General features: G+C 45.2%; 1 protein-coding gene across 1 annotated transcript; it reads left to right on the top strand.

Annotated features, from left to right (window-relative positions):
* Positions 1–240: 240 nt before the first annotated feature.
* prkaa2 (protein kinase, AMP-activated, alpha 2 catalytic subunit) lies at positions 241–12,584 on the top strand. Its single transcript, XM_072438725.1, has 10 exons — positions 241–366; positions 1,214–1,355; positions 3,871–3,964; positions 4,495–4,639; positions 6,331–6,418; positions 6,755–6,979; positions 7,453–7,615; positions 8,608–8,946; positions 9,036–9,162; positions 9,409–12,584. Exons 1-10 carry the CDS (start codon positions 267–269, stop codon positions 9,663–9,665), a joined length of 1,680 nt encoding a protein of 559 aa, XP_072294826.1. The 5' UTR covers positions 241–266; the 3' UTR covers positions 9,666–12,584.
* The last annotated feature ends 1,624 nt before the right edge of the window (positions 12,585–14,208 follow it).

Raw genomic sequence — 14,208 nt, 5'->3', positions numbered from 1 at the left:
TTACGACAATAACACAACAGACGCGTGCTTTACGACAATAACACAACAGCTCCATGGTTACGACAGATGACCCGTTCACTGTCGTCCGCCACGCACCGTCCTGACCGCGCGTTTCCAGCCGGTCGCCCGCCCGCGCGAGTCCCTCTTCCCGGGGACCGAGCGCGCGTGTGAAGTCCCCGCGGGGCCCGCCCCCTCTTCCCCCCGTGCGCGCGCGCGCGTCGTGGAGCCGAGCAGCGCACGCCCCCCACAGTCGGTAACGGGAGAAGATGGCAGAGCGGCAGCAGCAGAAACACGAAGGCCGGGTGAAAATCGGCCACTACGTCCTCGGCGACACGCTCGGAGTGGGAACGTTCGGGAAAGTGAAGAGTTAAGTCGTTTCTTTGGCAGGTTTGGGGCGCGCGGTGGATGAAAGTGCCGCGCGCGCGTCTCCCGCAGTTGGCGGAGAGCGCTGCCGAAGTTGCCGGTGGTCGTCGCGTAGGCGCGTAGCGTAGCTGTCGCGGCTGACGGCGGCGGCGGAGGGGATTCCGTGCGTGGACGCGCTTCGTGAATGCGACTGTTTTCAAAGTCAAAGTCTTTGGTTTTGGCCTCTCGCGACGCGCGTGTCTGAGGCGCGTGGCAGGTGGAATGACGCGCAGCGGCTCGAAATACGCGCTGACGCACCGAGTTGTAACGATGTAGTTCGTGACGTTCGCCGTATTTGTCTTAGTTTTCTTTGACCTGTGTCTGGCGTAAAGGGCACGCGGGGCTGGGACAGACGCGCGCGCTCCTCCGCACGTGTGTGACGCGGGAAACGTAAATATTACGCATCACACGTAAATAAAGAAATGAATCAAAACACGCGGGGCACTTGACATGTCCTTGGGATTTAAAGATGGATTTTTAAAAACAAATAATCAGAATATGATGCACTTATTGCGCTCTAGAGGGAAAAGCTAAACACTTCTGTACTGGAATTCTGCCTTTCCCTTGTTGCGTTGTACTGTAAACATGTTTTAGCTTAGACAAGGGATTTTAATGTCTGCCACAAAACAAAAGCCTCAACATAAATAGTCATCAAATATAGTGAGGAAGATGCCTGCCAAGTGTTGTAGGAAAAAGGGGATTACAGGATTATCACCTTTTGTGTCTGTCACTATCTCTCATCTTTATCTGTGTGTTTGTATTGGGAGCTCACACTGCTGCTGCTTCATATCCGCTCTCTCCTCTCCTTTAGTTGGAGAACACCAGCTGACGGGTCATAAAGTGGCTGTGAAGATACTAAACAGGCAGAAGATCCGCAGTCTGGATGTGGTGGGCAAAATCAAACGGGAGATCCAGAACCTCAAGCTCTTTCGACATCCGCATATCATCAAGCTGTAAGTGCAAAAGTGCTTTCTACCTGCCACACGCTTCATAAATATTCCATAATGTTGTCATATTATGGGCCTGAGCCATCTCCAACACATGTCGACTTAGTATTTAATGTATAAAAGTAAATGAGGTGCACTATGTCCCCCACTTGTTTTGCATTGAATACTGTACAGTAAGGCATTAAAACTATCTATCGCTATGGAGACAAGCAGGTAATACCGTCAGGTCAGATCTGTGAAGAGGTGACTCCGCTCCCAGTAATAATACTTGTTTTTCCAGATATAATTACTGTATTTGCAATAAAAACACCTTGTAGATAAGTTAAATGCCATAAAGATACAAAGACATTCTAGGCAAAGTATCAACATCTCCATGGAGACAAATAGATAGAAAAAGGTTACATATTGCACTTTTTGTAAACATATTGGTTTAAAAAGTAACTATAATCACTGCCAGTGACCTAATGTAAAGACAGAGGACATAAACACGCTTTCTCCTTCTCTGACTTTTCCACACTGCCTTTTTTGCTATGGATCAGCACTTCTGTTGTTATGGCGTTTCCGGTTGAGTGGGAATTCACTTAAGTGAGAAGAGGTAATAGTCTTGCATCTAAAATATGATATAAAGTAGATTGATTTGTGTAAAATGTCCAATGTTCATGTGACGAACAAGACGACAATGAGCCGATTCCCTGAGCGGCCCGAGAACAGCTTTTTAGTCTGTGTCGAGACTAAAAAGACTTTCTCTGGAGGTCGCCAGCTCCATGTCGACTAATACAAGCAGAATAAGGACAGACCATGGCTCATGTTCAGCTCAGAACCTCCAGAATCTCCTCACTGAGCTGCAGAGGCTGCATTAGCTCTGACTCATGACTGGGCTTTAGTGACCTCTCAAGTGACAGAGAGGACTTGTGTGTTTAAACTGGATTTTATCTTTGAAACTGGCAACGCAAATGAGGCTCACTCACGTGAGGCTCATTCTGACAAACACCAAACGATATCATCAAACACCTGTCCATCATGTCCAATGTTTGTTTTAATTTATTTTTAATTGATTTATTAATTTAGTTAAACATGTGTAATTTTAAATACAATAATTACATAAGGTTCCTTTTAATTAAATTAATTAATCAACCTTAATTATTAATCTGTCTTAATTTGAAGCTTGTATCTTGTCTCTTATTTTATTTATTGGTAAAAACATACAGTCTGTATGTTTTTAATGGCACAAACTAAATACCAAAATGTAACACGAATGATCAGATTTCCATGAAACAATATTTAGTTATGAGCAGAAGTCATGTCCAAGAATACACACTTTTTCACACCAATACTTTACAGAGATGTGAGAATTCATTTGAAATATGATTCTAATGTGATCTTTTTTACCACTGCTCAGCGACTTTTATTAATTATTTTATCTTTAATTTCTAATTAGTATTGGTTATTTTACTATGTTACAGGTTTCTTTGGATGTAAACCTTTTTTTAAGTTGCTATATTAATTTTTTTGTCAGTTTATTTATTTGATTAAGACATACATGTCTCAACACATCAGTTTGTAGTTGTAATTCCCATGTGTTGTCCCAAGCGGTTGGCATTAAAAAGCCAACAATAAAACAAATATGAAATCCAATATTCCATACATTGTTAATGCTCATTACTTTAGTTTCTCTTGTGTTCACTTGGTCCTTTCCTTCCTTCCTCCTTGTCTATTTGACTCTTAACATTCTCCATGTTATTTTTAGGCCTAGGTTTGGGTTAGCTCACGCTCTCATGTAAGCTATGGCAGACATGTCAGTTGCCAGGCGACAAACAGTTGCATGTTGCTTTACATTCACAAAGTTGTACCATAAACATTTGGGGGCATCGTATTACTGTTCAGGTCCTGGATCTAACAGATCCCATCAAACTAACTCAAAAGACTTTTGTATGTGGCCAAAGACATGTTAGTGACATATTCAGATTGCACATACTGTGATATTATTTATTAATGATAAATATATTCAGCATTGCCACAACATGTCCTCATTCACAGAAAGGCACAAGCTCCTGAACCAACAGGTCTAATCCTCCAGTTAAAGGGTCGTCCCTGCTACTGGCCTGTGGCCAGTTGTAATGAATATAATCTAAGATTCTAACAAACAGCAGTTATAAAGTTTCTCTCAAGAGAATCCATCTGTCCAGACTTGACCTCTGGGTTCAGTGGCCCTGACCTTTAACACTGTAGGCTTCAGTGGCCCTGACCTTTAACACTGTAGGCTTCAGTGGCCCTGACCTTTAACACTGTAGGCTTCAGTGGCCCTGACCTTTAACACTGTAGGCTTCAGTGGCCCTGACCTTTAACACTGTAGGCTTCAGTGGCCCTGACCTTTAACACTGTAGGCTTCAGTGGCCCTGACCTTTAACACTGTAGGCTTCAGTGGCCCTGACCTTTAACACTGTAGGCTTCAGTGGCCCTGACCTTTAACAATGTAGGCTTCAGTGGCCCTGAGGTGTAACTGTACGCGGTGTGTCCACAGGTATCAGGTGATCAGCACTCCTACAGACTTCTTCATGGTGATGGAATATGTCTCTGGAGGTGAACTGTTTGACTACATCTGCAAACATGGAAGAGTAAGACAACTGTCTGTTCCTAAGGAGTAATAAGAGAGCGTGTTTTACCGAGAGCTCTCCTAAAAATGAGTCCAAGTCAAACTTAAGCTGTTTCTAAACCCTTTGGAGTACAAACATGGCTGGGCTCTTTGTGAAGCTGAGACTCTTCTACTCTCGACTGTCACACTGTGTTTAGTCACAAACTGTGCACAAAGAAAAGTGAGATTTCAAATCTTGCCCAGATTTTCTTTGGTAAATCCACAGCAGATTGGCCATTTGTTGAGTCTTAACAATTCTTCTTTCAGAGCAGAAGCCAATTTAACAAAAAACAAGATTCAGGGACTTGCATTTAAGGTGGAATGCCTCTAAAGGCCTAGTTTTAATGAGTTTGGAGTACAAACTGCTCCTGTTTCATCAACCAGAACGGTTATTTTGACTTGAAATGGGGTTAAAGTCGATACTTCCTGTTTATCAAATCAAATGGTTGACCAAAATTCTGTAAATAAAAGAAGAAACACACGCACCTCCATCATGCATGTACTTTGTCTCAGGTGGAGGACACAGAAGCTCGGCGTCTGTTTCAGCAGATTATCTCAGCCGTAGACTACTGCCACCGACACATGGTGGTCCACAGAGACCTCAAGCCGGAAAATGTCCTGCTGGATGCAAACAAAAACACCAAAATTGCAGACTTTGGTAAGTTTGTGTAAAGCTATTGCCAAAAGTGGATCTTATTTTGAATGAAGTCGTTTTATTTCAATGATGGGTCCGGATTGAAAAATAAAATGGTTTCCCTGAAAATGAACAGGAATATTAGACCCCCATAATTGGATTTCAGCTCAGCTCGGCTCATGGTAAACGCTCAGGCTGCTCCCTGCTGACCTCATGATAATGTGAGACAACATTATTCCCCGTCGATGGCAGATTGGTGCTAACACAATTAATCAACCTTGGTTTGGAAACTGGAACTGATGCAATATGACCCAGTTTGGAAGAAATATTTCCAAAAAGCACAAGGCCGTCCTCTCTGCAGGGCGTGCGGGGTATGCTCCCTTAGCAACGCTCTCTGGATCATATCAGGCCTGGCAGGAAGCCTCGAGGCCCGGTGTCATCTGATAGGAGAGGAGGACAGGAGAGGAGGGAGGGGGCTGGCTGTTCTGGCTGTTCTGGCTGACAATGGAGTGTCTTAAAAGCAGAATTAGGGAGCAAGAAGGGACAGATAAAGAGAAGGTCAAGACATCAGAGTCGACTGTGGTGCTGCGCCTGAGGTCGTGGCCGGGGCAAAGAGGCTCATCCAATTAGAACAGCTTTGTGTCTCTGCTCAAAGTCTTTACGCCTGAACCGGGATGAACCGTAGTGTAAAACTCTTGCCCCCACGTGCTCTCCGTGTTTTGAGAAATGTGCCTGGTCTGGACAACAATAGAAGTGAAATACATCAGTCATAAGGCTTATAATCGCTGTATAATCACATACAGCGCTTTATGCCAATGACTGCGGGTCTATATTCTGACATCGTTTTATCAGAACTAGCAATTCAGCAATTTGATGAAGTCGTGATTTCAGATGGAGGGCAGGGACCGTTTAAACTCTTTAAATTCACAAATGTTTGACCATATCATTAGTTGATTGGGACCAGCTCCACAAACTTCCTCTATTAATCTCACGGCTTTCAGTCCTTTCAACTGACACACGTTTTTAGCTTTGATCAATGGCACAACTTTCTAAAGCTTTAGTGAAAACTTCATTGGACTTTTGTTCATTTGTGCTGAACTTTGGGGCAGATTTTGTTTCATGCGGCTTGGCCCTGTAATGATATAATATAGTAACTTCAAACCACTTCGACAGATCTACAATGTAACTCTTAAAGTGTAAATTTCACGCACACTCCAGAGATTCTTGAACGTTATGACATCACGTGATCAGCCGAACACCTTTGACTCTCATTTCTGTCTTTTAAACGCTAGTATTGTGTGTAAAAAGTATTATGCTTTTTTTGTATTAGATCCAGTAAAATCTAGATTAGTAGATTAGATTAGTAAAAAAAAAATAAAAAAAAGAATAACATGCAAAGCTACAGTAAGTGGGCTAAATTTACATAATCAATTATAGTATTAGTAGTATTAGGATTAATGGCTAAAACTGCAATAAGTAACATTTTTTATTTGTACTTTATTTGAACTGCTGATATTACAAACATCAAATTTAAACACATTAATTTTTAGAATTAATTGAAGAGTAATGCCTCTTTGCTCATATTTTCTGACTTTGTGGTGAGAATAAAATTATACTACATATTTAAAAATAAAAAATAGAAAAAATAAATATATATTCTGCTAAGCCTGGTTGGTCGTAAAGGGTGATGCAAATGTCTTTTGATTGGCCGACAGGTCTGTCCAACATGATGTCAGACGGGGAGTTCTTGAGGACAAGTTGTGGTTCACCCAACTATGCAGCTCCAGAGGTCATCTCAGGGAGGTGTGTGAATGTGCTCCTCACACTTCATCCTGAACATGTTTTACTCCACACAGTGTTACGTTTCTTGTTCAAAGTTAAGCCATATACTTTAATGTAGAGGTGGGAGACATATTAAAAATGGATGATGAAAATGAATATATCTGTAGTTAAAAATGACCTCCAAAAGTAGGTTTACTTTCAGAAAGAAGAAGAGCATTAAATAGAGAATGAACAGATTTGAATGTTTTGAAGAACTAGTAGGAATGACAATATATAATCATAAGTTAGAGTCGATACTGATGCCAGAACTACAAAAATGTCCTAAGTTCAGTGTCCCACTCTCGTGCCCTTGTCCAGGCTCTACGCCGGGCCGGAGGTGGACATCTGGAGCTGTGGGGTCATCCTCTACGCCCTCCTGTGTGGCACTCTGCCCTTTGACGACGACCACGTCCCGACACTGTTCAAGAAGATCCGAGGAGGCGTCTTCTACATGCCCGAGTACCTGACCCGCTCCGTGGCCTCGCTGCTCATGCTCATGCTGCAGGTGGACCCTCTGAAGCGAGCCACCATCAAAGACATCAGGTACAGTCTGAGGGCCCACAATAGTGTCACAATGTGGTACCACCAGAGTGAGAAGATGAGACGGACTTCGTTATTTCGTTAAATTGTTGTATTTCTTGTCTGAGGCCCAAGAACGTATGTAGTCTTATTGTGTTGGCATATAAACTAGTCAGCGTCTACATTTCATCATTATTAACCACGGCGAATGTTCTATTATGTTTTGAATAACAACACTGAGCCAATTTACCGCTGCAACTCACTTCACTCACTTGTAAATCAATCAAATCAGTGTCTCTAGTGCCTGCACCTCACCACACGCACAGGCATCTCACTGGCACCTTTTATTGTCTTTCTTTTCTTTCCTGCACCGCTTCTAAGTTTGAAATAGCCCAAGTCTAGTAAATGTTTCCAGCCGACCTCTAAGGACTGGCCTGATCAAAATGTAGCTTTGATTCTGATTAAAATGCTTGTTACAATGTTAAACTGATTTCCAGAGAGCACGAGTGGTTCAAGCAGGACCTGCCCGCGTACCTGTTCCCTGAGGACCCCTCGTACGACTCCACGTTCCTGGATGAAGAAGCCGTGAGAGAAGTGTGTGAGAAGTTTGAGTGCACTGAGTCGGAGGTGGCGTCCAGTCTCTACAGTGGAGACCCTCAGGTAACACGCCCCTCAAAACATTCACTCTCAGCCATGTTTGAAAAGGGAATTCATTTGGAAGTTAATACAAGCGGCTGCTCTACTTTTTCAATGGTGTTTGGTGCCTCTGGTGGTCATTTTAAAGCATTGCAGCTTAATGTCCTAAAGTGAATGAAAGGAACACAGAAGGTAAAGCATGATAACACTGAAGAGATGGAGGTGGATAGGAAACATTAAAAAGTGTGATTGACTTTATAGTGTGTTATGAAAAGTGTGTTAAATGTGTCAGGTCACATGGGGTTCACTATCAGTACTATCAGTACTATCAGTACTATCAGTACTATCAGTACTATCAGTACTATCAGCACTATCAGCACTATCAGTACTATCAGTACTATCAGTACTATCAGTACTATCAGTACTATCAGCATCGGAAATTGTTATTTTCCTTTGATGGAAAATGTATGTTCTTTTCATTAAAAAATAAATACAAAATCTGTCAGTGAGCTCGCACTCTCTGTGCTCTCATGCTGTCTGTGCTCTCATGCTGTCTGTGCTCTCATGCTGTCTGTGCTCTCATGCTGTCTGTGCTCTCATGCTGTCTGTGCTCTCATGCTGTCTGTGCTCTCATGCTGTCTGTGCTCTCATGCTGTCTGTGCTCTCATGCTGTCTGTGCTCTCATGCTGTCTGTGCTCTCATGCTGTCTGTGCTCTCATGCTGTCTGTGCTCTCATGCTGTCTGTGCTCTCATGCTGTCTGTGCTCTTTAGGGAGGCGGCAGCAGAAACCTAAACCTCATGCATAAAATGTAACTGTACTCACAGTGATTGGAGGTTGCGGTTTACACTCGTGTTGACCTCTGTGTGTAATGAACTGGATATTCAGAGCATTGATACACAGTTACATATCAGATAATAAACTTTGCGATCGACCTCCACAGCCGTGGAGATCGACTGTAGTATGCGATTGACGGGTCGTGACCACTGTTCTAACCTTTATCCTTATGTATATTCAGGACCAGCTGGCTGTTGCTTACCATCTGATCATAGACAACCGACGCATCATGACCCAGGCCAGTGAGTTCTACCTGGCCTCCAGTCCTCCCCAGGGCTCCTTCATGGAGGACGGAATGCCCCTCCCTCCTGGAATCAAGCCCCACCCAGAGAGGATGCCCCCACTGCTGGCCGACAGCCCCAAGGCCCGCTGCCCCCTCGACGCCCTGAACACAACCCGGCCCAAACCTCTGACAGTGAAGAAAGCCAAGTGGCACCTGGGCATCAGGAGCCAGAGCCGGCCCTATGACATCATGGCAGAGGTGTACAGAGCAATGAAACAACTCAACTTTGACTGGAAGGTATCAAGGGACATCTTTGTACTTATAATGATACAACTGTGTGATGTGCCACAGAAAGTACTCACACCAACTGTGATATTGTGCTGTAGGTGGTGAATCCCTATCATCTGAGAGTCAGGAGGAAAAACCCAGTGACAGGAAATCTGGTGAAAATGAGTCTTCAGCTGTATCAAGTGGACAGCAGGTCCTACCTGCTCGACTTCAAAAGCATCGATGGTACGTCTCATGTACAAGCAACTGTTTGAACGTTTATAAAATAATAAATATAATATAATAAAAATCTATTATGATATGAGTTATCAAAAATAAAACACAAAACATTTTATTGATGAATCTTGTAAGACATGCCAAAGATATTATTTTCCTTTAAGACTAGTTGTATCTTGTTACTTTAATGTGACGGAGCAATAAACTGTAAGCTACACTTTATTTCAGACATTCTTGTGTTGCTCTGCTCCACAGACGACATCATGGAGGCGGTGGGCTTTAAGTCAGGGTCGTCCACTCCTCAGAGGTCAGGTTCCACTGCTGGTCTCCACAGGCCCAGGCTCAGCATAGACTCCCTCAGTCCGGCTCTAGACCTGACTCAGCTCAGCTCCTCCCTGCCCGGCTCCCTGTCCCTGTCCTGCAGCACCCCCCAGCTCGCCCCCCGACAGGGTTCTCACACCATGGACTTCTTTGAGATGTGTGCCAGCCTCATCACCACTCTGGCCCGCTGAGGCTCTGGACTGTGGCTCTGGACGGAGGCCCAGGTCATTTAAATGTGTTAGAAGTGCTCTGTCTCTCCTTTTATTGTATTGAAGTTTCACTTTGTGGCGCTCCATGTGTCTCACACGAGGACAGAACAGGAACAGGGAAAACTAGTAGCATTTATTCTCATTATTGCAACGTCATTGGTTCAGTAGAGATGAACTTAACTGTCTGTCTCCTCTGCACATGCCTCACATCACACAGAGCTGCAGGGCATCAGGTTTAGCCAGGACAAAGGTCAGATGTATTTATTTTATGAAACACTAAGGGTCAGACCCAACAGTCGAGGAACTTCAAGCTATTTAAGTTCAAATAGTTTCTAAAGTATTTTTTCTTGTTATTCGTGTGTATTTGTATTGTGTACTGCATTATACACAGATTAATTACCAAAAAAGAGTTTATATATTATATAGAAAGTGACTATAATTCAGATAACAAATCTATTTATTTTTGAGAGAGCTCTTGTTTTTAGCCTTTAGCTTTGTTTTAACACGTGTAAAGAGTGAATTATGAACAGATTTGAGATAATATATAATTTTATGTTTTATGTTTATGAAATAATGCAATGTTTTTAGAATGGAAGTGTGAAGTTGTGTTTCATGTCACATATATTCACAAGCCTCACATTAGTTTGTTCATTATGAATATGCAACATGCTCCTTTACACTTTAAAAATGACACATTGAGCGACTGTTACTGTGCTGCTCGTATGTACGGTGACACGGAGGACAGGCGTGTCACACGGAGGACAGGCGTGTCACACGGAGGACAGGTGTGTCACACGGAGGACAGGCGTGTCACACGGAGGACAGGCGTGTCACACGGAGGACACGTGTGTCACGGAGGACAGGCGTGTCACACGGAGGACAGGCGTGTCACACGGAGGACAGGCGTGTCACACGGAGGACATGACACGGAGGACACGCGTGTCCCACGGAGGACACGCGTGTCCCACGGAGGACAGGCGTGTCACACGGAGGACACGTGTGTCACGGAGGTGTCCCACGGAGGACACGCGTATCACACAGAGGACACGCGTGTCACACGGAGGACACGCGTGTCACACGGAGGACACGCGTGTCACACGGAGGACACGCGTGTCACACAGAGGACAGGCGTGTCACACGGAGGACACGCGTGTCACACGGAGGTGTCACACGGAGGACACGCGTGTCACACGGAGGACACGCGTGTCACACGGAGGACAGGCGTGTCACACGGAGGACACGTGTGTCACAGAGGTGTCCCACGGAGGACAGGCGTGTCACAGGGAGGACACGTGTGTCACGGAGGTGTCCCACGGAGGACACGCGTATCACACAGAGGACACGCGTATCACACGGAGGACACGCGTGTCACACGGAGGACAGGCGTGTCACACGGAGGACACGCGTGTCACACGGAGGACAGGCGTGTCACACGGAGGACACGCGTGTCACACGGAGGTGTCACACGGAGGACACACGTGTCACACGGAGGACACGCGTGTCACACAGAGGACAGGCGTGTCACACGGAGGACACGTGTGTCACGGAGGTGTCCCACGGAGGACAGGCGTGTCACAGGGAGGACACGTGTGTCACGGAGGACACGTGTGTCACGGAGGTGTCCCACGGAGGACACGCGTATCACACAGAGGACACGCGTATCACACGGAGGACACGCGTGTCACACGGAGGACACGCGTGTCACACGGAGGACACGCGTGTCACACGGAGGACACGCGTGTCACACGGAGGACACGTGTGTCACGGAGGTGTCCCACGGAGGACACGCGTATCACACGGAGGACATGCGTGTCACACGGAGGACACACGTATCACACGGAGGACACGCGTGTCACACGGAGGACAGGCGTGTCACACGGAGGACAGGCGTGTCACACGGAGGACACGTGTGTCACGGAGGTGTCACACGGAGGACATGCGTGTCACACGGAGGACAGGCGTGTCACACGGAGGACACATGTGTCACGGAGGTGTCACACGGAGGACATGCGTGTCACACGGAGGACAGGCGTGTCACACGGAGGACAGGCGTGTCACACGGAGGACACGTGTGTCACGGAGGTGTCACACGGAGGACAGGCGTGTCACACGGAGGACACGTGTGTCACGGAGGTGTCACACAGAGGACACGCGTGTCACACGGAGGACAGGCGTGTCACACGGAGGACACGTGTGTCACGGAGGTGTCACACGGAGGACAGGCGTGTCACATGGAGGACACGTGTGTCACGGAGGTGTCACACGGAGGACAGGCGTGTCACACGGAGGACACGTGTGTCACGGAGGTGTCACACAGAGGACACGCGTGTCACACGGAGGACAGGCGTGTCACACGGAGGACACGTGTGTCACGGAGGTGTCACACGGAGGACACGCGTGTCACACGGAGGACACGCGTGTCACACGGAGGACAGGCGTGTCACATGGAGCACACGTGTGTCACGGAGGTGTCACACGGAGGACATGCGTGTCACACGGAGGACAAGCGTGTCACACGGAGGACACGTGTGTCACGGAGGTGTCACACGGAGGACATGCGTGTCACACGGAGGACAAGCGTGTCACACGGAGGACACGTGTGTCACGGAGGTGTCACACGGAGGACATGCGTGTCACACGGAGGACAAGCGTGTCACACGGAGGACACGTGTGTCACGGAGGTGTCACACGGAGGATGCGCGTGTCACACGTGTCACACTGAGGCCGTCATTACATTGTGTCTGATGCTGTAAAATCAAACGGTTATTTAAGTCGATCAGTGCCGCTGTTTTTCGTACTGTAATATTTCTGACTGTGACACTTTTAGCCGCGTCCTAAAGCTGTAGGAAGAGAATAAGCCACAGAAACCTTGCTCCAGTTGCCTTAAAGAACAAGTTTGAGTTTGAACATGTGGAGGGAGGAAAAGGCTGGTTTGTGGCGGTCGAATGAGAGTTACTGTGATGTCAAGACCCTGAACGAGAACATTTAAAAAGCTGTAAAGTTGGTGTCAAATGTATGGAAAAAGGTAGAGATGAATCATTACAAATGACAGTGTGTGTCAGGGCTGATCCACGGCTACAGTTTCTTCAATCGCTTTGGCACATTTTCTGAAACTTTGATTTTTGTTTTATGAATTTGGCAAAAAGATTCACTTCAAAACAGTTCAGAAAGTTTGAAGAATCGAACTTTGTGAACAGAACCTAAACACGCTACACACTTTCTGGTTCATCAGATTTATAAACTAAGCACAACCAAGAGTGTGTGTGTGTGTGTGTGTGTGTGTGTGTGTAGGTATTTGTAGTGTGACTTGTGTGTTCAGTTGTGTTCTAGTGTGTGTTCTAGTGTGTGTTCAGTTGTGTGTTCTAGTGTGTGTTCAGTTGTGTGTTCTAGTGTGTGTTCAGTTGTGTGTTCTAGTGTGTGTTCAGTTGTGTGTTCTAGTGTGTGTTCAGTTGTGTGTTCTAGTGTGTGTTCAGTTGTGTGTTCTAGTGTGTGTTCAGTTGTGTGTTCTAGTGTGTGTTCAGTTGTGTGTTCTAGTGTGTGTTCAGTTGTGTGTTCTGTGTCAATGGGAGCATCAGAGTGTGCAGTCTTTAGTTGAACTGACTGAACACAATTGTGATACTGATGATTGTGTTTCAGGTTCTGTAAAAAGTGTTTTGTAGTTTGGATTTGAGAGTTAAGACTTCAAAATGAGAGTTTCATCACTGTTTTGGAATATGTGCCAAAATGTAGACATTAGTATGAAATAAATTGAAAAAAAAAAAACTGCCATGTTTTTATCATTCTTCTTTACGTCGGCAGAGCTGGTGTGATGGAGTAAAGACAATCCTTTAGTCTGTTATGGGGAGAACATAAAGAAGAGCACAGACACGTACTCCTTCTTCACTATCATGTTGTGCAATTGTAAAGATGTTGAAAAGAAGTATTTTAAGGTGTTGAGAAAGAGGACATTTTTCATTATTTAAATTATTTGAAATGTTGATGACTTTTAATATTAAACATAGATCAAGCTATTAAACTTAATGTTTGAAGTTTGATGTTGATTCAAATGTGAGACTGTTGTGAACTATATACAGTGTTTATGAGTGGAGTTTGCCTTGAAAAGCATCTTGAAGGATGTTGCTTTGTTTTTGTTCAAAGTACAGGATCCTCTTTGTCATGTACTTTTACTTTCAGCACCTCCACACTTACAGCTCTGTAGTACTTTTCTCCTCAGTGCAATATCTGGACCATTTCTGTGGCCGTCTCCTTTGACCTTATGTGGGTCATAGTGACAAAGTAACGATGCACCAAGGTTAATTCAAATGAATAAAAATGACAATAAATATTAAATATAGATAAATATATGATGGTAACTTATCTGGGTTATGAATTTGCTTTATTTAGTTAAAACTATGAAATGCAAATCTGAATGTGAGTGCGTTGTCACCACACACACTGACCACACACACACTGACCGCACACACTGACCCACTGACCACACACACTGACCACACACACTGACCCACTGACCGCACACACTGACCAC

The sequence above is a fragment of the Eucyclogobius newberryi genome, unplaced genomic scaffold (genome assembly GCF_026437365.1).
Source record: "Eucyclogobius newberryi isolate DKJ021-1_F unplaced genomic scaffold, fEucNew1.0.hap1 SCAF_9, whole genome shotgun sequence".
NCBI classification, from domain to species: Eukaryota; Metazoa; Chordata; class Actinopteri; order Gobiiformes; family Gobiidae; genus Eucyclogobius; species Eucyclogobius newberryi.
The sequence above is the reverse complement of the archived record's forward strand: the minus strand, read 5'-3'. Positions and strand labels throughout refer to the sequence as shown.

Excerpts from the sequence above, each read along its gene's own strand:
- prkaa2 (XM_072438725.1), top strand. The coding sequence starts at position 267 with ATGGCAGAGCGGCAGCAGCAGAAACACGAAGGCCGGGTGAAAATCGGC. Across the intron at positions 1,356-3,870 it reads CATCCGCATATCATCAAGCT|GTATCAGGTGATCAGCACTC; the intron begins GTAAGTGCAAAA and ends GTGTGTCCACAG. Across the intron at positions 9,163-9,408 it reads CGACTTCAAAAGCATCGATG|ACGACATCATGGAGGCGGTG; the intron begins GTACGTCTCATG and ends TCTGCTCCACAG.